Here is a 24,100-nt window from a genome sequence, read left to right as displayed (position 1 = left end):
AATAATAATTAATTATAATTTTGGAAACATTATATAAAAATTCTTACCTTAAAGGCCTAAATAAAGCCTGACAAAGTGTATTTGGAACCATCGCCACGCAAACTTTTTCGATCATCAAAGGCAGACGACAACTTATTCCATGTAGCTTTCCATAGATACGAACCCCACGGAAACAGGTTCCATGCATTTAGGTCCTCTACCAATTTAATTAGATCATTAGGAATAGGTTGTCTGGCCTCTCTGCCTAAAAAGCCGGCATGCAAAAGTATTAGAAGGCATAATCGGACAACATCGACGTCATCCATCAGAGTAAAACCATCTTTCTTATTCAATAATCTCGTCAAGTCTTCCACGTGTAAATTCAGCTTCTCCATTGACAGCTCAGGAAAAACCCGGGATAACCATGATAGGCGGGTAATATGTCTAGTGTACCGACCTACATCATCGTGTCCGAAGCGTATACCGGTGATTAAGCAAAACTCCTCCCGCCCAAAACACGTATACGCCGGTAGAAAATAAACCATATCTCTTCATCACGACGTTGTATAGTCTCTGGTAGATCGCTAGTCATGGTTTGAAGAAACAGATGGGTCAACATAGCATCTCCACCCGGATGTTGTACTTTCAGCCATGGCCCGAAGCAAGTATCCTCAAATATTTTTCTTTGTGCAGGTGAAAGCTTCGACGCAATTGTTTTGGCCAGGCTTAATTTATTTCTTAAGGTCAATAGAGCCGAATAAAAGTTCTACAAAAACAATAAATATACCAAGTTAGATATACCAAAAACTACACTGTGAAGATATACCAAGAACAATAAACATAAAGAGTAATAGTTTATTCTTCAAACTTAAATTTGCAACACTGTGAATTTAGTATTTGTCTTTGTTTTTTTGTTGAAGTAATGCAATTCATTCAAGTTTCAATTTGCAGAAGAAGAATAGTTTCTGAAACTTAAAATCGCAACACGAAAATGAAAATCGCAATACGAAAATGACTATCGCAACGCGAAACTAAAATCGCATTGCGATTCTGTCGTTACGATTTTCATTTCGCGTTGCAATTCTCGGTTTCAAATACTAAAATTGAAACTTGAATGGATTGCATTACTTCAACCAAAATACAAAACAAAGACAAATACTAAATTCACAGGGTTTAAAGACTAAACAGTTTAGTAGTATTGGCAGCAATCGAATGAATTTAATAAGCAATCTAAATGAAATGGTTAATCTATTATTGAAATTACCAGTAAACTTATCATCAATTTCAATATGAAAAACCTAATAATAATGCAAAATTTTCAAAATAAAAATAATTAAAAAAACTAACCATCGGTGGTTGATTTGGTTGATTTTCCATTTCTGACCGTGAATGATTGCGAGGGTGGCTCTGAGAGATGGAGATAGATGGATTTCGCCGGAGATGGGGACTAATTTCGTCGGAGATGGGGACGGATGTCGCCTTAGAGAGTGAGAGATGGAGATGTGACTGAGTTGTGATTTAGGGTTTTAGGTTATGAGTTGCGATTACATGATATACTGTGGACGGTTCAGTGTTCCGATATATTAATATTCGTGTTTGGAATTTGAAAAATAATACGCGTTGCGATAGTCATAATCGCATTGCGATTTACATATTCGCGTTGCGATAGTCATACTCGCATTGCGATTTACATATTCGCATTGCGATAGTCTGAAAATCGCAACGCGAATTTGGAAAATCGCAATGCGATAGTCAGAATCGCGTTGCGAATCTGAAAACTGATTTGCGATACCGAAAATCGCGTTGCGAATTATCGATCGCATTGCGATTTAGTTGGTCATTTTGGCATATCCAAAAAAAGTTGGTTAAAATCGTATATTATAAGGCATTTTTGGTCACTGAGATTATTTTCTCTTGAAATTATTCCCCAAAAAAAAGAAGCCATTTATGCAATGGCAAAATTAATACGTGGATGAGGACTATATAATTTTTTTTTTCTAATTCTGATGGCATGCTTGCCTCTTTGCATTCGATCACTGGAATGCCTTACGGGTTTATTGTCCTTGATAACAACATACAGTGGGCCGAGAGATTCGAGATAGATTCTCCGATGCCGTTGAAGCATTTTCCAGAAGAAATATTTCAAGTACTAGTCCTCATCTTGATCATTCTAGACGCAAGACTGTTGATGATGTGGCTTTGTCGAAGCATGCGGTGAGCTTGAATTTACATCAAATAATTTTCTTTTATATACACTTTTCTGTATGAGAATCTCTCCAAAAGCGAAATCATACTAATCAAAAAGGTTTATTAGCTAGCTACCAATGCCATTTTTAGATTTTGAACAATCTTACCGTTGGTTTGCACTTTCAGCTCCCTGTGTTGGATAAAAGACAGTTCTTCTCGATATGGTAGCACTTCAAGAAGAGCTGTAGTAGCAAGCAGGCCCAGTTCGTCCGTTGAAGCCAATGACGTACTACAAAACCGGCTAGCATCGAGTAGCGGCCGCATGTCTACCACACAAAGAATCCAACATGCATTTGAATCCAAAACATATAGTCGTGCCACCCCTGTTCGAGGAAGCCGTGATCATCCTCTTCTAAGTTTTGAGCTCCATTCCATTAGAAAATAATGGGGTCGTATGTCAAATCTTCAGCCAATGTTTTCTAAAGAACTCTGTCACTGTAAACGGGATATTTCACCAGATTCACTGCCTCTACAGCTCATTTACTTCCCTTACCCCCTTTGCCAATCTTCTTTTACCCCATTCTCAATACAAAAGTCATTCAGGTTTGGGATTGGTTAATTACATTGAAACAATTGTAAGTGATATGATTTCCTAAAACACCTAATTTTCAATCTCAATTCGACCAAACATTTGCAGAATTTATTTGCACATGGCACCAAATGGATAGAATAGTATCCATAGCATTACACTGCATTAACCCAGAAAGCATGAATGATCAGTCATATCTACAAAAATAGTGCATAGGTATTAATACTAGAGATAACTTGGTATTCGTGAAGGAAAAGTTGAGGTTCTGTTTGTGTCTTTAGCTCATGGATTTCTAAGAGCTGCCAGCCGCTTCTCGAGCTCATCAACACCCGAACTGCAAGGAGGAATAAAATATTTAGCAAACAAAGAAATAATTCAATCTCATTCAGTTTTAGGTAACGAATTGAAACATTTCTCCTTAGTGTCTATTACTTGAGTGAAAAAAAGTTGGGTAATAACAAGTCAAGTATTGTTGTTATAAGGATGAAAACGATAGCCAGGGACATCTAATAGAGCCCATAATGAAGTACAGTACAGACTACAGTGCATTAAGTTCAAATCTAAGTTGAGGAGCTGCATAATATACACGGGTCTCTTACAACTGCAAAATTCAAACGAACTGAGAAGAACTTGGGAGACAATAGAAAAATACCTGCCAACGCCCTCAGAATTCTTTCCCGCAATCCTTCCTTTAGGAGCTGATGACAACTGCAAGAAATTTGTGTGGGAATCAGACGGTTGCACAAAATATGTATTGGCTCACTTGAAACCTTTACAAGAAGGGGGGAAACCAAAAAATACCAACCTGTGAGGCAACATCAATACCAATTTCGTCTAAAACCTGAAATTAAGAAAATTTTGAGGTTATTGTCATATCTTTGTTTAGGGAGGTAAACGAGTCAAACAATTTGACTTCACTCATTTTCACGCCCAAGAAAGCTTGTGCAAGCACACAGGATATCCCTTTCCTGACCGTCATGTTCCAATCCCTAAACCCAAGCAGCTTTGATTTTTGAAAAAAATGGGAAAGAACCACACCTGATTTGTTAGGTCCTCACTCTCATCTTCTGCCTCGTCATCGTCCAGAGCATCATCTATGGCATCTGACATCATTTCAGTCTGCAAGCACAAAACTAAACTGTTAAATCCATGAACATGAACTAAAGGAATGAATAATGAACTTTTCCCACATAGTATATTCTCAAAAAAAAAAAGGCATGATCTTACAGTCATATCCATCTGAGCAGACTGCTTCTGAAATTCCCGCATAACCTTTGCTTGCCTTTCCGGAGCCATTTGCTGCAAGGAAACTCAGTCATCAGTGGTTTAAAAATCAATGATTACTTTAAAAGGGGAGAATGATTGTAATATGTGAATTCATAAAGATGATTATAATATGCAAACATGTATGTATACACAAACAGGTAGCTGTGCATGAATAGATATCAACCAACAGTTTATGCTATAGGAAGCAAGTTCCCCTCTGAAGGAAAAGAACAATTTGGTAAACTAGTTACTGAGGATAAAGATGTATAAAATCCATCTCATCATACATGTAATACAACACATATATATGTTGTAACCGACCTTATTCATAGCCGACATTGCCTTGGTGGCACCTTTCATGCCAACAGCAACTGAAGATTGAGCATGCATTGCCTGAAAAAACAAACAAGCGTTGTTAGCGGCACCATGCAACAGAAGAAGGAAACAAAAGGCATGAGCGACATGAACCTGCGTATGAGTTGCAATGCCTCTCATTTGAGCTCGACTACTTTGTAACTTAGCTATCTGTTGCCTAAGTCTTACTAGCTGCCGGGCTAGAGTTTTAGTTGCTGCCTGCACATTATATATGGGGAGAAGAAGGGTATAAATCAAAAATGGGAAGACCCGTGAATGTGACCAAATTACGATACTAAAATTACCTCATTTCCGGTTTTAGCAGTCTTTTTTATTTCAGCAACAAGTTTCTTTTCCTGCCATTAGGATAAATCATATTAGAGCTAACCATAAAAATCCTCAAAGAAGATGATTAGTATTCACTAGTTGGTAATTCGACAAACCTCCAACTGTAGAGTTCCTATTTCCTTCTCTATACCTGAACCAAGGCAAGATATATATCGAGTTTTCAGATCAAAGTAATGCTCCAACTCCAAAATAAACTCTAAAACTAATGCAAGCATAATACCAACGAACTGCAACAGTCCACACTTGAACAAAAAAAATAAAATCTCTAAATCAACTGATACAGAATTATAATCATAATTGTTTTTTTTAAATAATAATAAATTACCTCTAGTAGCATGCGCCATTTCTCTCTTACTCTCGCGAAGAGCCTCTGCAAACACAGGAAAAAAAATATAATTAAAACAAATTAATTGTGAAAACATGATCATGAGGCTTTGACAAGTCAACGCGAATTATAACCGAAGAGGGAAGAATTTGCTTCAAAAATCGATTGCTGTGAAGTGAAAAAAAATTCAATTAAAGCAGATTTCCAGAAATAAAGAAAAAAAAAGTTCCATAAAAAAGTGGGAGATTAAAGGATCAGACAAAAGGGAATTGGTTGATTGAATGATTAGGGCTCCAAAAAAAAACAGAATTAAAATTACCTTTGGGATTGGGCTTTTTGCTGAAGATGTTCATTATCCTTTTGCTGTGTTGATGCTTTCAGATATCTTAACAGCAATGGGTTCCAAAGTTTGAAAGAAGAAGAAAAAACAGAGACTTTTGGGTGAAGAAGTCACCTCTAATCTTGCAGGGTAAATGAATTGTGAATTAAATATAGGGTACGTGTTTAGTTATAAATCATCAGTTTTATTCCGTTTAAATACTTTAACTTTCATTTTTTTCAAAATCATATTTAATATTTATTTTTATTTCATTTTAATACATTTCGATAAAAACTTAGCGGTACAACTGACACGAGAAATTTTAACTATATTTTAATTTTTAAATAATTATTTATATTATTATTTAATTAATTTTATTCAACTAATCAAACTAAACTAACCAAACTAAAATCATAACTAAACCAGACACAACCAACAACCGAAAGCAAAATAGAGAAGAGAGAAAGAAGACTTATCTTCATGACATTTGTGACAGTTAATAATAACTCGAAAACGAAAATGGTGAAGAGTTAAAGAACAAAAGGAAAAGAAAATAAAACAAAAGGGTGAAGAGTTTTACCTTTGGGTTCCCAACAGTGATAGCTCTGGTGGTCATATGGCCAATTCAAATGGTGAACCATGAGAAAATGACGAAATGACAAACATAGTCTAATGCCAGGCCCATCGGACGGTGGACAGCGGAAATCAGAGAATGAAGAAATCAAAGAGCCAATCATCAATTTGGGGGTCGAAAAAGGTGCGGGTTGAAAAGTTTAAGCTTCATCAGCCAATAGATGCAACAGTTGGCAATGGACGACACGACAACCAATAAAAAGTGGCGACTATAAACTCGACAATCGATGGAGCTTCTCATCGATTTATGGGTAAGATTAAGTAGAGAGAGGCGAAATTTTTTTTTTAATAATAGAGATGGGAGTTTCTAATAAGATGATGACACATGTCACCACCATATTAATTGAATAAAATTAATTAAATAATAATGTAAATAATGATTTAAAAAAATGTAAAAAATTAAAAAATAATTGAAAATTGCTACATTAGTTGTGTCGTTAAGTTTTTATTGACAGGGTAAACAAAAAGTAAACATTATGTATGATTTTTAAGAAAATAAAAGTTCTGATACTAAAACGAAACAAAATTGATAATTTAGGTACTAAACATGGGGTAAACTACACGTTTAGTACCCAAACTATTACTTTTATTCTGTTTTGATACCCAAATTTTATTTTTTTTCAAAATCATACTTAATGTTTAGTTTATGTTTCATTTTGGTACCCCATCGTTAAAAACTTAACGATAATGTTGTCGAGCCACCCTAAGATAATGTCGTATCATCATTGAAAAATTAAGAAAAATATCACGTCAGCATTTATGTTAATTTTTTAACGGCAATGTATCAAATTGAAACCTAAACTAAATGTTAGGTATGATTTAAAAAAAATAAAGTTTAGATACCAAAATGAAATAAAATTAATCATTTAAGCACTAAAAATGTAGTTTATCCTATATTTAATTAGTGGACCTATTTGCAGACAGGGGCTTCATTTCCATGAAAATACAATGAAATCTCTTGGAATTTTAAAGTTTTAGGACAAGTAGCTTTTAAAGTAATCAAATCTATCCAATTAATACTATAAGAATTTAAATTATTGATTTTATCTATAAAACTTAACGTTTACTCTTGTTAGATAAAATATATCGAGAATATAGTTCAATTTTAAAGTTTACAAGCGTATTACTCACATTATTTTTTAAAAAATAAATTAAAGCGCCTCTATATGCTTTATGAAATACAATTAATGTTTTAAATATTATATTTATATTAATATATATTAAACATCATACTCTTTTCTTTTACCCATTAAAGTTTAAGGTTTGAACAACTGCATGTACGTAGAGTATGTGTACATTATAAAAATTCTAAAAATTATTAATATACATTAAATATTATACTCTTTTCTTTTATCTATTAAAGTCTAATATTCGAGCAGCGACATGTACGTAAAGTATGTATAGATTATCGAAAGTATAAAAAAATTATAAATATATATTATATTATAATCATCTTATACAGATTCGGAAGCATCAGTTTTTGCTTACAAGCTGCGACAGTGAAAGAGTCAACCCAATCAGGAGTCCTCGTCATGAAATTAGGAGCAGAGACAGCGCTTAATTCTTGTGTAGAACCTTACCAATACGCAATTCTACCCTTTGAAATGATATCTTCCCATGACCACAAACTATGATGTAATAATTGAAACTTCAAAGATTATATTGTTGAGAACGTAATTATAAATTATGAAAAGATTAACTTTATATATATACCATCAAACAAACATAGAAAATACATTTGCCAAAAATGAGTCTTGCAAAAGTTGGTGATGAAGAAAGTTGAAAAAACAGAAAGCACGAAACGAAGCATTCAAAACTACCAATATTTTTGTATGGATTGGTGATTGTGTTTTGGAACTAATAATGACGGAATGTCCTTTTAACGTAGACGATGATGAAAAAAAGAGGGCAAAATGCAGATGGGTTTCCCAACAGATATAATTGCATGTGGATGTATCATCTGTAAATTCTTCACCCTCCTGGGTAAACTCAGCTACCCATACAATCACAAAAATAAAGCACCAAGTGGAAGAAAACATTTTGAAGTTTATTCTGGGTTTTATTTGTTTGCATATGAATGAGTTTAAAGCACCACCAGGATTTCCATTGTTATAGACTTGACTTAGGCCTGAATCTACATCAAACAATCATGGTAAAGAAAGAAAGACCATTGTTGGATAAGTGAATTGATTGTTTTGTCTCTGTTTTTGTTCTTGGTTTTATACGTAGATGATAATGAATGAATTGTTCACGTCCACATCAACTGCAATGCAACTCCAGCTGTTTTGGCCGTGTGCAACCGTAACGTTTTTATCCATTTTATTGTAACCTTCATGGAACCCTGATTCATGATTAATGCTCTAAAACTGCAGCTTTTTGCTCGAGAGTTGCATCAACTCATGAATCAAATGGCTCCTCTGCCTTATGTCTTTAATAGCATCAGCTAGAATCTAGTTAGCTTAACTAGCCAATCCTAGCCCAAAACATTGCAGGAAAAACGAGAAAATAGTTTTCTTTTCTTCTGCAAAAATTCAATAAGATGTCTACTTGTCATTGATTCATTCGTTAAAGCAGAAAAGGAAACAAAGGTAATTACATGATTGTACCCACTGAAATTCTAGTGAACTGCCAAAAATTTCCATTCATTCAAGCAACCTGTTTCTGTAATATCTATTAGTATTCTTTTTTCCCATGCATTTTGATGACAATCAATCAAACAAAAACTATGAAAAGAGCCCAAAATAGAAATAAAACAAGAAAAGAAGATGATAACATCCTAGAATGAGAAGTCCCAATGAAGATGACAGGCTTGGAAATGTCTGGATTGCAGCATTTCTTCAATTCCCCAAAGTTTTTCCCATGGCTCCATTTCTCATCAACACACAGTTCTGGATTGCCATTTAACCTTAACTTTTCACCAACTTTAGCAGTGAAATTAGCAGAAAAAGGAACTCTTCCGCTAAGATTGTTGTTTTCCAGATTGATTTCATTCACAAACTCCAGAAACCCGAACTCCTTGGGCACTTTCCCTTGAAGCTTGTTGTTGTCAAGGCTCAGATAACACATGTTTCTCAAGTGCACCCCCATGGAAGCTGGAATTTCACCTACCAATCCCACGTTGGAAAATCCTATTCCTACAATACCCCCTAGGTTCACCCATATTTCCGGTATCTCCCCTCCTAATAAATTCCCACTCAAATGCACCTCCTTCAATCCGGGCATTTCGGCAAGAAACGGAGGAACCCCAAAGTTACCAAAACGGTTATAACTCAAATCCAAAAACTCAAGAGCTTTTAAGTTACTCAAGCTCTCTGGGATTTTACCAGAAAACCCATTAGAACTCAAGTCCAGCTTCAAAAGCTCAGGGAGATTACCAACCGTACAAGGTACATTTCCATTGAATCCATTGCCGCTCAAGTCGAGAACTTTCAGCTTCTTTAACTTCGATAGACTAACAGAAACGTTGCCACTGAGCTTGTTTCTCGACAGTTTAATCTCTTCAGCGTTAACCAAATCACCAATTGCATCTGGGATGCTCCCATAAATTCCATTTCCAGTCAAAACCAACCTCTTCAAGCTTGTGAAATTTCGGATGATGCCACTGATAGGACCAACAAAAGCAGGGTTATTTATAAAGACAAGCTCTTCAAGAGAGGAACCAAAAGTAGTGGGGATCTCGGGGATAAAAACTTGAGTTTTGGTGAAGCACTGGTAGAAGAAAAGCTTGCGCAGATGTTTGAAGGAAGTGACAAGGAGAGGGCTGAAAGTGGAATCGGGATAGCAAGGAGGGTTTGGTGTAAAATCAGAAACGTACCCGAAACTCAGTTCCGTGATATGAACGGTAACGTTTTTCGTTGTGGGGTCGGTGAAATAATCACAAACAACGCCGTGAGGAGGGTAAGAGCAGAGGTCATCGGGAAAAAGAGTATGCCAAGGGATGGCTGAGTTGATGGAGGAGAGAACTCGATAAACCAAGTCCTGCTCAGCCGAGTTGAGGACAGGTTGCTCCTGCTGCAATGAAATGGTAACCAGAGTGGACACAAGACTGAAGAAAAGAAGGCGCTTGAGAAGAACAGCCATCATTCTTGAGGGTGAAAAGATGAAAGAGAGCAAAGCAAAAGAAGAAGAAGATTTCCTATTGATTTGCTGGCGCCTTGCCATTGCATATATTTGTGAAGTTCTTGGACTGTAGTGTGTAGACTGGCTCTGCCAATTACCCAGACAACCTAGCTCTGCCCCCTCTGAGCCTCTGACCAACCTAACTTCAAAAATTTTCTTTTACCTTTTGTAAACTTTATGCTCAAGTAAACAAAAAGCAAAAGAAAACAAATAACAAAGACAGATAAATCATTGATCGAAATGTATAAAAAAAGCTCCCCCCTTTTTTTCTCTTTGGACACAAAGGAGTTCGGTTATACATATGTTTTCAAGGGTACCATCCATGAACTATCAATGTTTTCCAGGCCATCAGCGTTGGTAACAGTGAAAATAAAAAAACGTTAGCCGACAGGATAACCTGCGGAACGAAGGTAAAAGCCAATTGGTGAAGCGCCGCAGCAGCCGACTTAGTGTCTCAGAAAATGCACTATGAAAGCGACATTTAACTGACGAGGCATGCCTGCTACTACGTGTCGAGATGGTAGTGGTTTGAGACATGGAATCGTGTCTTCTGTACGGAAGGGGATTCGTTTTCCGGAAATGATAGTCCATGTCGACTCCCCATTTTCCTTACTTCTCATTGTTACGGTTTAAAATGCGTTTAGTACACGTAATATAATATTATTAGTAAGAATAAAAGATTATTAGAGAATATAATTATTAAGAATATTGTATTTTGTATTTTGTTCACGGAATATAAGATTATCAGTAAGAATAAAAGATTATTAGAGAATAGAATTACTAAGAATATTGTATTTTATATTTTGTTAGTTTAGTAGGAATATAAGATTATTGTGTTTGATTAAAGGAATAAAAGATTATTGGAATATATATTTTACCTAATTATCCTTATTATAGATTTATTTTTTTAACAATTTGAATTCTACTATAATATTACTATAATTAATTTATATATTTTCTTTAAAAAATTTAAATTCATAAAATTTATATATATATATATTTACAAATTGAAAAGATAAACATGTTTAATGAAAGGGTAAAATTTTATTTTAATTCCTAAACTTCATATAAAATTATAATTATAGATTTTTTTTTTGTAAATCTAAAATAGTTTAAGGATAAATTTGTAATTTAACTTTGATAGAATTTTTATTATTCAACGACAGAAGAAGGATAATTTTGTAAAAAAAAATTAAGGGCATTTTAGTCCAAAACGCCGGTAATCTAACAATACCTAAGAAAATGGGTAATCACATTCTCGGTAATAAATCTCAAAAAATCCACTGTTGATAATAAAATATTACTGAGAATAAGTTACCGATCAACCAAACAAGGGAATGAAGATTTTATTCCTCTGATAATGTTGTATACCTTAAACCAAACGACCCTTAGGGTTTTTCTCATAGTTGTGGGAAAAAGTAGACTTTGCTATTTGCTCTTTTATTTTTCTTTTTCACTGGTTGACGAACCAAACCTACAGAGACCGGAAAGTGCAAATTAATTTTTACTGTTTCTCTTTTTCACCTCACTAGGTAAGTAAACTAGGTCCACAGTAATTTTGTAAAAGTTATTTCCCCCATTTTTATACGTGTTTTTCTAATTATAATCACAACACTTTCAAAATAAAACATAGATAATTAAAATTATAACACTTTCAAAATAAAACTACGTAAGTAAACTTAGAAGAATGCTCAAGTTTCATTTTCAGTCCTTAAAGTTTTTTCAATGAGATATTAATCATAGGATTTTTTTTAAATAAAAGCAGCTAGTATTATTAAAGAGTGAATATCCAAGATTACAATAAGAGTTTATAACTATTATCGTAAACTAAATACATAATTTGTATATTTTCCTAACATTAAAACTAGACACTTTAGATCATAGAATAACCTACATAGAAAAGGTTTAAAACCCAACCAAAATACTCGAACAAAAAATAGATACAAGCAAATTTAACTGAATAGGCAAACGAACCACAAGAGGGGATTAAACTATTGAAAGACCAATGAAAATCGCAAATTAGATCTGAGCGTCGTGAGAAACTATCCACGACCGCAAAATCACGTATCCAAATTCAACACGAGGGTCCATAGCAGGGAAGATCAACTAGATTCCAAATAAGCGTCATCTTGATCAGTCGTGACGTCGTCAAATCTAACCTTGAGAAAACATAAAATAAAAGAACGGCCAAACAACTGAAAAATGTGTCACAAAAACATAGATAAACATTCTACGAATGTATAATTATTCTTATAAAAAACTAAAAAAGAAACAAAAAGAGAAGAGAACCAGTAATCAACAACTAGCATCAAAACAAATGTCGTCACCGACTAAACAAAATCAAAGAAGAAAAGTTGATTTGATTTATAGAAAATGGTATAAACTCAAAAAAAAAAGGAAGGGAGAATTGCTAGGGTTTCCTCTTTAACCATATGTGTTAATGTCATTTCAAAATAAAACATAAATAACTTTTTATAAATATTTCTACTCATGCGTAAATAAATAAAACAATTTCATATATTTTGGAAATAATAAACAACTATTGAAAATATTTTGATGTTTCAATATAACAAATAAAATGTTAATGAATTTTAAGATTTTATATACAATTTAAATATAATATTCGATTCAATTAATCGAATATCACAAATATTACTCCAAGCTTTCAAATATCAATTTTTACTCCTTACTAGATGGAAAATTGAGATTTATACTTAAAGTATTTTTGAAATAAGTTTTAAAAGTATTTTGAACCATAATCGAGTCAAAATTGAGTTTTTAATAGGGAAATACTGATACCTCTTTAACGAGTATCGATACCCTTAAACATCGAATGCAAAAGAGGTATCGATACCCTGTAGGGTATCGATACCCCTTTATATAGTAGTACCGATACCTAGCCAAGAGGTACTGATACCCCTCATTTTGATTTTGACTCCGAGAAATAACAGAATGCAAAATGGGTATCAAAACCACGACCGGTATCGATACCTCTTTACATAGAAGTATCGATACACCCTTGAGAGATATCGATACCTCTGAGTTTGCAACGATCGAAATATTTGAATTTTATAAAGGTAGTATCGATACCCCTATGAAGGAGTACCGGTACCCATATGCTCCCAACAACTTTTTGAAGTGGAAAACATACAACAACGACTCTATTGACTTCATGATCATCCCCAACGTTCAGAATTCATTCAAAGGGTATTTAAACAAGTCTTGAAGCCATTGATGAATAACAAGAAACAAGTTTTGAGAAAGAATTCAAAGAGATAAAGCCTTAAACTTAAACTTATTGTTTGAGCAATTCAAGCCAAAATCCTTTCAATATTCATTTTGCTTTCAATAACACCATTTGTGCTCAATTGTATTCATTCTTGAGTGTTCTTTCTTTGTTCTAGAATTGTGCAAACATCTTACCTTGTGAGGTTTTCCTGTAAGTTTGCAAAGTTTGTAATTTTCACTTTGAGAAGAGAGTGTTTCAAGAATTTGGGGTATAATTCTTGAGGGAATTGTAAGGTTACTCTTTGTCCTCAAAAGAAAGACAAATTAGTGAATTTGTGGAAAATCCTTAGTGTGGATAGCTAAGGTAGTGGACGTAGAGTTTGGTTGAGAAAGTCGAACCACTCTAAATCGGTGTGCAAATCTTTTCTATTTTCTGACAAAGCTTCCACCAAAATTTTAATTATCAATTCACCCCCTCTTAGCTATTTCATCATATCGATTAACTCAACAACTATTCAAAGAGGGAAATAATAAACATGTATGTACTAATGTAATCATGTTTTCTTACATAAAAATCTTTATTTGCGATGATGATTCTTACAACCATCATTCTAATCTTATGGTAGGAAAATCCATAGAATAACACGCAAGAGTATGAAATTATCTTCAATTAATATGTGAATCTTTTCTTAGGATTTTGCACACATTAATAATCGCTTCCTTTTGACCATCAATAGAAGCTAGTAAAACGTAGAGAGTCAATGATAAAATTAATCTTAAATGTATAACTATTAAGACAACTATCATAACATTCTCTTAAATACTCGGATCAACCTCATATATGTAATCATTTCCTTTTATTTAAAGAATTCTATGATTGTCAACGATCTCTAGATTAGGTGGTTAAAAGCTTTCAGTCGACATCTTTCATCTCCTTTAAACCGTGAGTTTAATAATCATTAGAAGCATAATTCTCCTTCCGCCTCCCCTAAATAGAAATCGTTCGACAACTAAAAAACGAATTCTATGATTAACAGGCCTTAATAATGGTGTTTGACTTATGGGCCTTATTAGTAGTGTTTGATTAATGGGCCTTAGTAGTATCACTTGATTTATGGGCTTTAGTAGTAATACTTATTGATGGGCCTCAATTATAATGTGTATGTTAATGGAAATGTTTGCTTAACGTGTCTTTAGTGACAATGCTTGTTGATAGGTCTTAGTGACAATATGATAAAGACTACTCTAATAACAGTACTTATTAGGATTACATCGCCTTAGTGTAGCGGGTACTACCCCAAAATTATTCACCTTAATGGCGTTCGGATATTATTCGCCTTAGTGAAACAGCAACAAAGTGTACTACTAACCTTTTAAAACCAACCTAAAATGAATTACAAATTTAAAGCAATTATCTATATCTTTTATAATTAGTGAAAAATATATGGTTTAAACTTTAGATAAGAAAAATATGAATATCATTTAATTATTAGAAAAGCGAGACTGTTAGTGTGTATATATATTTTTAATAGAGAAAATCGCCTCAGTGACCAAAAAAAAGTTATAATATACGATTTTAACCAACTTTTTTTGGATTTGCCAAAATGACCAACAAAATCGCAACGCGAAATAAAAATCGCAACGCGATCCCCAGAATCGCAAATCAGTTTCCAAAATCGCAACGCGATTCTTGAAAATCGCAATGCGATAGTACAAATTCGCATTGCGATTTTCCAAAATCGCAACGCGAATATTAAAATCGCAACGCGAACACATAAATCGCAACGCGTATCCGTAAATCGCAACGTGTATCCGTAAATCGCAACGCGTATGGGTAAATCGCAATGCGTATCCGTATATCGCAACGCGTATCCGTAAATCGCAACGATAATCCGTAAATCGCAACGAGAATCTGTAAATCGCAACGATAATCCGTAAATCGCAACGAGAATCTGTAAATCACAACACTGAAATTTTGGGTATATAACACTGAAATCATAAACTAAATCCCTAAATCGCAACTCATTCCATCTCCATCTATCACTCTCTCCGGCGACATCCGTTCCTATATCCAACGACATCCTTCCCAATCCGGCAACAGGTTTTAGTTTCGCAGCTCGTCTGTTTAGTAAATTAATTTACAACCATGAAATCATCTAATGTTGATCATGTTTGGATAGATTTGTGTTTTGGAGGGTCATGGGATAATGTTCATGGTGTTTTACAATATATGCCTTTACCCATGAATCTTCAACTAAAATTGTCTTTACAAAAGTTAACTTATGAAACTCTAATGCTACGTGTTTCAAATAAATTGAATTTAGAGCCCCTAAGTGGATTTAGGCTATCTTATCAGAGAAATGGTAAAGTTTATTTGTTAACCGACAATGAAGATGTTGAACGATTCATTGCTTACATTAGTGTTTCACAAGATGATGTTACATTGTATGTTGTTGAACCTAGAAGTAGTATTGTTGGGTCAGTAGCGGGTAGTAATCAACTAAGTTTTTCTCAAAACCCACAACCTTTCTCTAATCCAAATCCCAATCAACTTTCAGCACCAAATTCCGGTTTTCGTATTGACCAGTTAGACGATGATGAGCCAACAGAAAAAATTGTGAGTACTAGTCAGTATTCGAAATTTGGTCTTGGTCAATATCCGGACTTTGATATTGGTCAATACACGGATTTTGATGATGTTTCAGAAGAAGAAACAGACCATGCGTGTAATGATATTGATATTGGTCAATACCCGAATTTTGATGATGAAACAGCCGTTGCCGAAGAATGTATTGTTGATGATAATGAGGAGGAAGTTACGACTGTGAATGAACATGTTGAACATCCATTCTGTAATTCATATAATCCTGAAGAAGAAAAATAAGAAGAAAAAGTCCCCGAAGAAAAGAAAATGCCACGGGCGTATAACTGGAATATGCCAGAATTACTTCAGATACCGGAAGAAGAGTTGATAAAGAAAGCAGTTGATTGTTACACAAAAGTTATTCGTATCAAGAAAGATGATTGTTTTGATACAAAGGAAGACTTGAAGATAGCTTTATATACGAAATGTGTGGAAGATGGCTATCAACTAAAAGTTAACAAATCAAGCAAAGATCGTTTCGAAACAAGGTGTATGATTGACAAAAACTGTATGTGGCGTATGATTGCAAAGAGAATAAAAGATTGCAAAATGTTTCAAGTTAGGACTTTTATTGATAAACATACATGTTCAAGAACCCAAGTTTTTCCTCACCATAGACAGGCAAACAAAAAGGTGTTGGGTGGTTTTCTGGCTGAGTTAATGTTTTTGAATGGCAGGGTATATCGGGGACATGAAATTATGACTGACATGAATGCTCGGTTCAAGATTAGTATATCATATTCTCAAGCTTGGAGAGCCAAATGTTATGCCTTGGAATTGTTGAGGGGGTCGCCAGAAGCATCGTTTGCCCAACTGCCGGCTTATTGTCACAATTTAAAGCTGAAAAATCCTGGGTCGGTAACTCATATCAAAACAGATAGAGATGGACGCTTTGAGTTGCTGTTTATCGCCATTGGTGCTACGGTTAGTAAATCAATATAATTTTGTTGACTCATTTTTGTTAGTTACATGCATTTCACATTTAAATGATTATATTTCTTGTGTATATTATTTTGTAGATTCGTTCGTTTATTACTTGCATGCGCCCAGTTATTATAGTTGACGGAGCACATTTGAAAGGTCGATACCTTGGAGTAAACTTATTAGCAGTAGCCATGGATGCTAACAATGGGATATTGCCAATAGCTTACGGGGTTGGCAAATCTAAAACCTCTGATTCATGGACATGGTTTATGGGGCATCTTAGGGATTGCATAGGTCCTATTAGCAATCTGACAATCATATCCGATAGGGCAAACTCAATTGACAACGCTGTTAGAAGGTGTTTCCCAGATGCTTTTCATGGACTTTGTGGTGTTCATTTGTATAGAAATCTAAAATCAAGGTCTGCTGGTATAAAAAAGCACAAATGGACATACTGGAAGGCTGTAAAAGCTTATCGGGAAGTGGATTTCAATAAGCATATAAATTGTTTAAGACGTGTTTTGCCTCAGTGTGCTCAAACACTAGAAGATGTCGGGTTTGAAAGATGGTCAAGAGTACATCAACTTGGAGCAAGATATGGTTTCATGACGTCTAATAGTGCAGAATCAATCAACGCTCTAAGTCGTCATTCCCGGAAATTACCCATTACTATGTTAATGGAGTTTTTTCGAGCCTCTATTCAACAGTGGTACTACAAGAAAAGAAACCATGCAGGTATTATTTCTTTGAATTCGTAACTTATCATATTTATATATTTTACTAAGTATTGTTTATTTAAATTTACAGGAACATTGGAACATCGTGTTACACCATGGACTGAAAAAAAGATAACGAAACGTGTTGTGAAGTCAACGTCATGGAGAGTTGAACCATGTTCAAACACTTTGTTTCAAGTACTGGATAATAACTTAAATGGGCTAGTCGATCTAAATGCAAAGACGTGTAGTTGTATGAAATGGCAAACATCTGGTTATCCGTGTGGCCATGTTATAAAAGTTGCTCTTCATTTAAACCAAGATGATTCAAGCGCATACGCTATGGATTGCTACACTACAGAAGTTTATCGACAGACTTATGCCGAGATTGTCTACCCTATTCCACATCCTTCTGAGTGGGACATACCAGATGACTTACAAACAGTTTTGCCACCAGCCATGGACAGAAGGCTACCTGGCCGACCAAAAAGTCACGATCGTATACCGTCTAAGGGTGAAGAGAAGAAGAGATCGACATGTAGTCGGTGCAAGGAAAGTGGTCATACAAGGTTGACATGTGGATCACCAGTGCCATCAAAATCATCTTTTCCTCTACCAAAATATGGATCCTCATCAAAATCCAAAGCTCATATGGTGTCAAGCAAAAGGCAATCATCTTTAAAATCCCAATCACAATTGGCTTCACCTTTTGGGACTGTTAACTTAGGTGATTTTTAAATGCAAACGTTGTATTATGTGGATTTTATGTGTGAACTTTTAACATTTTCAGTTGAATTAATGACTCAGGCCAACCATTTTGACTTAACCAACTCTTGTTATTCAGTTGTTATCACTATTAGGCATGCATTTGACTATCGCAACGCGGAAATTACAATCGCAACGAGAGAATCGCAATGCGAAATGAAAATCCCAACATGAAAATCGCAATGCGGAAATGAAAATCGCAACGAGAGAATCGCAATGCGAAATGAAAATCGCAATGCGAAATGAAAATCGCAACGAGAGAATCGCAATGCGAAATGAAAATCGCAATGCGAAATGAAAATCGCAACGAGAGAATCGCAATGCGAAATGAAAATCGCAATGCGAAATGAAAATCGCAACGAGAGAATCGCAATGCGAAATTATAAACGCATTGCGATTCTCTCGTTGCGATTTTCATTTCCGCATTGCGATTTTCATTTCGCATTGCGATTCTCGCGTTGCGATTTTCATTTCGCATTGCGATTTTCATTTCGCATTGCGATAGTCATTTTTGCCTTCAACATAATGCAGATTGAAATCAACAAAATCAACCATTACATTTCAATCAATTAAACAAGCACAAATAAGAATTATGTTCGCATCAATTACACAAATCAACTTTTACAAATCAATTAAACAATCAAAAAAATAAGCAATAATTCTTATTTCCGATCATCTACTATTGAATCAACTTTTACAAATCAATTAAACAATCAAAAAACAATCAATTAAACTATTGAATCAACTTTTGCAGCCATACATCATTTTCACGCAGTTCACTTCTGAGATTAACCTGCAGAAACCAAACATTTGCTCAAACAACACTTTCTACACATCTAAAACCTACAAACAGCAAATTATTGAATTCTAGGTACTTAACCAAACATTTTCAAACCAAAAGTATATAAACTTACCAATTGTTTATGGACATTTTTATAACGCGGATGCAGGTAGGCAGCGTCTCGTATATATCGATTTAGCCATATAATGCCGAAACCACAAGCCTACTGCAGCTCTATCTCTATCGGTGGGAGGTAGATACTTGATGCTTCCCGTCGTCAAACGCTCCAACGCCAAGCATACGAGAGGACCACAATCTCCTCTGGCTCCGCTTGTTTGTTGTGGCGCGGTCTCGTCTCTAATAACTGTAATATTGAGCTTCTTTGGCTTCTTGTTTCCAGAACGAGTCCAATAATTGATCGCATCCAAGAATTTAGCCAAATGAGAGCTCCATCCCTTAATAACATCTCTTAAATCAGCCAATGATATGTAATTTATCATGCTGTCATACACTATTGTCTTAAGGGATGGGAGCTGAAGCTCGACGAGAATCCAATGTTTACGTTCCAAAACAGGGATAAACACCTGCAATCATAAGTAATAATTCATTCATTTGCGCACTTATTTCATAAAACCTTTAAACTCAATCTAAAATAAATACTAACCTTATCGACCTCCCACCATGCAGGATAAAGTTTAGCTTGTCCATTGCCCAAATCAAATGATTCATCTCGTGCATTCTTCAAGTGAACGGCGTGAAAAGACGTCGGCATAATTGTATATCGTATATTTTTATTTTTCTTAAGTTTTCTTATTATTAGAAGACGTGTCACCCACGCATCGATATGCTGTTTTACAAAAAAAGACATATATTAGTGACTTACATAAATTTTAAAAAAAAATTAATCAAATTGAAATATAAGAAAAATATAAGACTTACCCCCCATCGAAATAGCCATTGTCTTCGACACCTAATAATACGCCCCACCAAGACCGATCAAGCAACAAATAGATATCATCGGTGAGCTTGCATATGTCAGTGAAACACCCCTGGCTCCGCTCATGTAGATAAAAATCAACAGCGGTCTTAGCCCAAAGGGTGTTATCCAGAATTGTGTCCGGTAGTTGTTCCCTCTCCTCTTCAGATACCGGTATGGTACTGGCCGGTAACTCATACGAGAGCCAACTTGAATCCATCATGTCCGGCACGTCAGAGGGTTTCTCAAGAAGCCTACATATGACGCCATGTGAATCGGGCTCTTGAATGGTGGGAGGGATCTCTTCAATGATGACAGTGGCCTCTTGAACGGTGGGAGGGGACTCTCGAGGAATGATAGGGGGGCCTCTTCAACGATAGGAGTGGACTCTTGAGGGATAACAGGCGAGTCAGGCTTCTTCTTGCGGTGTCTTCGCACTATTGGGGTGTACGGAGACTTAATAGCACGTGCACGCTGTCTGATGCGTGAACTCCGTCGTGCAAGCATAACCCGACGTAAAGCATCCACTCTATCGGGCCGCTAAATAATTAAATACAAAAATCAGTAAATAAACATACATGATATTTAAACAGTGAAAACAAAGACAAATATGTTTCAAACTTGCATTGTATTCACCCAAGTCATTATTCTATCATAGTTCACAAAATGCATCAGATAACAAAGAAAAATATGTTTCAAACTAATACCCTGAAGTTAGTATTTGTCTTTGTTTTGTCTATTGGTTGAAGTAATGCAATCCATTCAAGTTTCAATTTGCAGAAGAAGAAATAGTTTACTTTCGCAACACGAAACTTAAAATCGCAACGCGAAACCAAAATCGCAACGCGAAATGAAAATCGCAACGACAGAATCGCAACGCGAAATGAAAATCGCAACGAAAGAATCGCAACGCGAAATGAAAATCGCAATGCGATTTTGGTTTCGCGTTGCGATCTTGTCGTTGCGATTTTGGTTTCGCGTTGCGATTTTCATTTCGCGTTGCAATTTTGGTTTCGCGTTGCGATTTTAAGTTTCGTGTTGCGAAAGTAAACTATTTCTTCTTCTGCAAATTGAAACTTGAATGGATTGCATTACTTCAACCAAAAGACAAAACAAAGACAAATACTATTTCACAGTGTTAAAGAATACACAGTTTAGCAGAATTGGCAGCAACCGAACAAATTTACTTTCAACCAAAAGACAAAACAAAGACAAATACTATTTCACAGTGTTAAAGAATACACAGTTTAGCAGAATTGGCAGCAACCGAACAAATTTACTTTCAACCAAAAGACAAAACAAAGACAAATACTATTTCACAGTGTTAAAGAATACACAGTTTAGCAGAATTGGCAGCAACCGAACAAATTTACTTTCAACCAAAAGACAAAACAAAGACAAATACTATTTCACAGTGTTAAAGAATACACAGTTTAGCAGAATTGGCAGCAACCGAATAAATTTACTAAGCAATCTAAGTGAAATGGCTAATCTAAGTGAAATTACGAGTAAATTTATCATTAAGTTAAATATGGAAAATCTTAAACTTACCTCGTTGCGTAGAGTATGAACCTCATTCTGCAACGATACTATCATCTCACGTAGAGCGGCAACCTCACCACGTAAAGTTGACACCTCCACACGCCATGCACCATCGTTATCGCGTAGAGTACCGATCTCCTCACGCAAGGCATTGACCTCATCACGTAACTCCCTTGACTCATCCCGTGGAGGTGGAGGTGGAGAACAGGGAGATAGGAGTCGTGGCATCTTTGCCGGTCGCCTATCATGAGGTGATGGTGGAGAAGAGGCTCGATGATGTGACGGGATAGGTGATGGCTCTCGTTCTAGAGGTGTATAGTCGGGTCGATCGGGTGATGGCTCTAGGTGAGGTGATGGCTCTCGAATTGGAGGAAGTGGATGCTGCTCATCATCCGTGCCATCAAAAAAACTCTGACTAGCTTGCCACCAATCAGTGGCAAGCTCTTCCTCCGTGGGTGTCAGTCTTTGTAATGGAATGTTGGCCTCCTAAAATATAAAAACTCAAACAAAGTTAAACGTCTACTATTAATAACTTGTTTATATATTATATGAAAGTATTTGTGTTAACTTACATTATTTATTGTCGCATATGGTATTAAGTCTTCCCAATCCAACAGAGTTTTCCTCTTCCAGGAAATAGCCCTGGGAATATCATTTGACGTTTTTATTGCATATGTACGCATGCTGGGGAAAGCCTCGAATATCCAAATCTACAAACAATATAATAACAAAATTAGTAATTGTTAAATAATTAATTATAATTTTAGAAACATTATATAGAAATTCTTACCTTAAAGGCCCAAACAAAGCCTGACAAAGTGTATTTGGACCCATCGCCCCGCAAACTTTTGCGGTCATCAAAGGCAGACGACAACTTAGTCCAGGTAGTTTTCCATATATACGAACCCCACGGAAACAGATTCCATGCATTCAGGTCCTCTACCAATATTATTAGCTCCCGATGAATAGGTTGTCTGGCCTCTCTGCCTAAAAAGCCGGCATACACAAGTAGTAGAAGGCATACTCGGACAACATCGACGTCATCCATCCGAGTGAAACCAGCTTTCTTATTAAACAATTTCTTCAGGTCGTCGACATGTAGGTTCGGCTTCTCCATTGACTCATCCGGAAAAACCCGGGATAACCATGATGGGCGGGCGATATGACGAGTGTACCGGCCTACATCATCGTGTCCGAATCGTAGACCAGTGATTAAGCAGAACTCCTTCCGCCCAAAACAAGTATACGCTGGTGGAAAATGAAACCATATCTCTTCCTCACCACGTTGTATACTGTCGGGTAGATTTGATGTCATGGTCTGAAGCCACAAATGGGTCAAATTAGCATCTCCACCCGGATGCTGTACTCTCAGCCATGGCCCGAAGCAGGCTTCCTCAAACAATTGTCTTTGAGCAGGTGAAAGCTTCGAAGCAATTGTAGTGGCCAGGCTGACTTTATTTCTCAAGGTCAATTGAGCCGAAAAAAATTTCTACAAAAACAATAAACATACCAAGTTAGATATACCAAAAACTACACTGTGAAGATATACCAAAAACAATAAACATAAAAAGTAGTAGTTTATTCTTGAAACTAAAATTTGCAACATTGTTTTGTCTTTTGGTTGAAATGAAAATCGCAACGAGAGAATCGCAACGCGAAATGACAATCGCAACGAGAGAATCGCAACGCGAAATGAAAATCGCAACGAGAGAATCGCAACGCGAAATGAAAATCGCAATGCGATTTTGGTTTCGCGTTGCGATTCTCTCGTTGCGATTTTCATTTCGCGTTGCGATTCTCTCGTTGCGATTTTCATTTCTCTCGTTGCGACAGTCATTCTCTCGTTGCGATTTTCATTTATCTCGTTGCGACTCTTCTGCAAATTGAAACTTGAATGGATTGCATTACTTCAACCAAAAGACAGAACAAAGACAAAGACAAATACTAACTTGAAAATCGCAACGAGAGAATAGCAACGCGAAATGAAAATCGCAACGACAGAATCGTAACGCGAAATGAAATCTAAGTGAAATGGTTAATCTATTATTGAAATGACCAGTAAACTTATCATCAGTTTCAATATGAAAAACCTACAATAATGCAAACATTTCAAAATAAAAATAATTAAAAAAACTAACCCTCGGAGGTTGATTTTCCATTTCTGAATATTGTGAGGGATTTCTGACCATGAATGGTTGTGAGGGATTTCGCCGGAGATGGGGACAGAAATCTTCGGAGATGGGGACGGATTTCTTCGCCGTAGAGAGTGAGAGATGGAGATGGGACTGAGTTGTGATTTTAGGTTTTAGGTTATGAGTTGCGATTACGGGATTTTGTCTTAATATTCGTTTTTGTAATTTGAAAATAAAATACGCGTAGCGATTATAATGGCGCTTTAAATATCG

The 24,100-nt window shown here is 35.6% G+C and overlaps 3 protein-coding genes across 3 annotated transcripts; 1 reads left to right on the top strand and 2 right to left on the bottom strand.

Annotated features, from left to right (window-relative positions):
- The first annotated feature begins 1,971 nt into the window (after positions 1-1,971).
- Positions 1,972-2,718, top strand: LOC120189159 (casein kinase 1-like protein 9). The gene is made up of 2 exons (XM_039192492.1): positions 1,972-2,193; positions 2,353-2,718. The coding sequence occupies exons 1-2, from the start codon at positions 1,991-1,993 to the stop codon at positions 2,609-2,611; spliced, it is 462 nt and encodes a 153-aa protein (XP_039048423.1). The 5' UTR covers positions 1,972-1,990; the 3' UTR covers positions 2,612-2,718.
- Positions 2,719-2,790: 72 nt separating this feature from the next.
- On the bottom strand, positions 2,791-5,510 carry LOC120189158 (vacuolar protein sorting-associated protein 2 homolog 3-like). Its single transcript, XM_039192491.1, has 11 exons — positions 5,368-5,510; positions 5,049-5,093; positions 4,819-4,853; positions 4,681-4,731; positions 4,490-4,594; positions 4,343-4,414; positions 3,983-4,054; positions 3,794-3,874; positions 3,561-3,596; positions 3,408-3,463; positions 2,791-3,089 (listed from the first exon to the last, which is right to left on the bottom strand). The coding sequence occupies exons 1-11, from the start codon at positions 5,399-5,401 to the stop codon at positions 3,038-3,040; spliced, it is 639 nt and encodes a 212-aa protein (XP_039048422.1). The 5' UTR covers positions 5,402-5,510; the 3' UTR covers positions 2,791-3,037.
- A 3,105-nt stretch (positions 5,511-8,615) lies between these two features.
- LOC120188826 (piriformospora indica-insensitive protein 2-like) lies at positions 8,616-10,154 on the bottom strand. The gene has a single exon (XM_039192217.1). It carries the CDS (start codon positions 10,081-10,083, stop codon positions 8,713-8,715), a length of 1,371 nt encoding a protein of 456 aa, XP_039048148.1. The 5' UTR covers positions 10,084-10,154; the 3' UTR covers positions 8,616-8,712.
- Between the last annotated feature and the right edge of the window lie 13,946 nt (positions 10,155-24,100).

This window comes from Hibiscus syriacus, unplaced genomic scaffold, assembly GCF_006381635.1.
Source record: "Hibiscus syriacus cultivar Baekdansim isolate YM2019G1 unplaced genomic scaffold, ASM638163v2 tig00116951_pilon, whole genome shotgun sequence".
In the NCBI taxonomy this organism is placed as follows: Eukaryota; Viridiplantae; Streptophyta; class Magnoliopsida; order Malvales; family Malvaceae; genus Hibiscus; species Hibiscus syriacus.
Note: the sequence above shows the minus strand (reverse complement) of the source record. Positions and strands in the feature narration are given on the sequence as shown.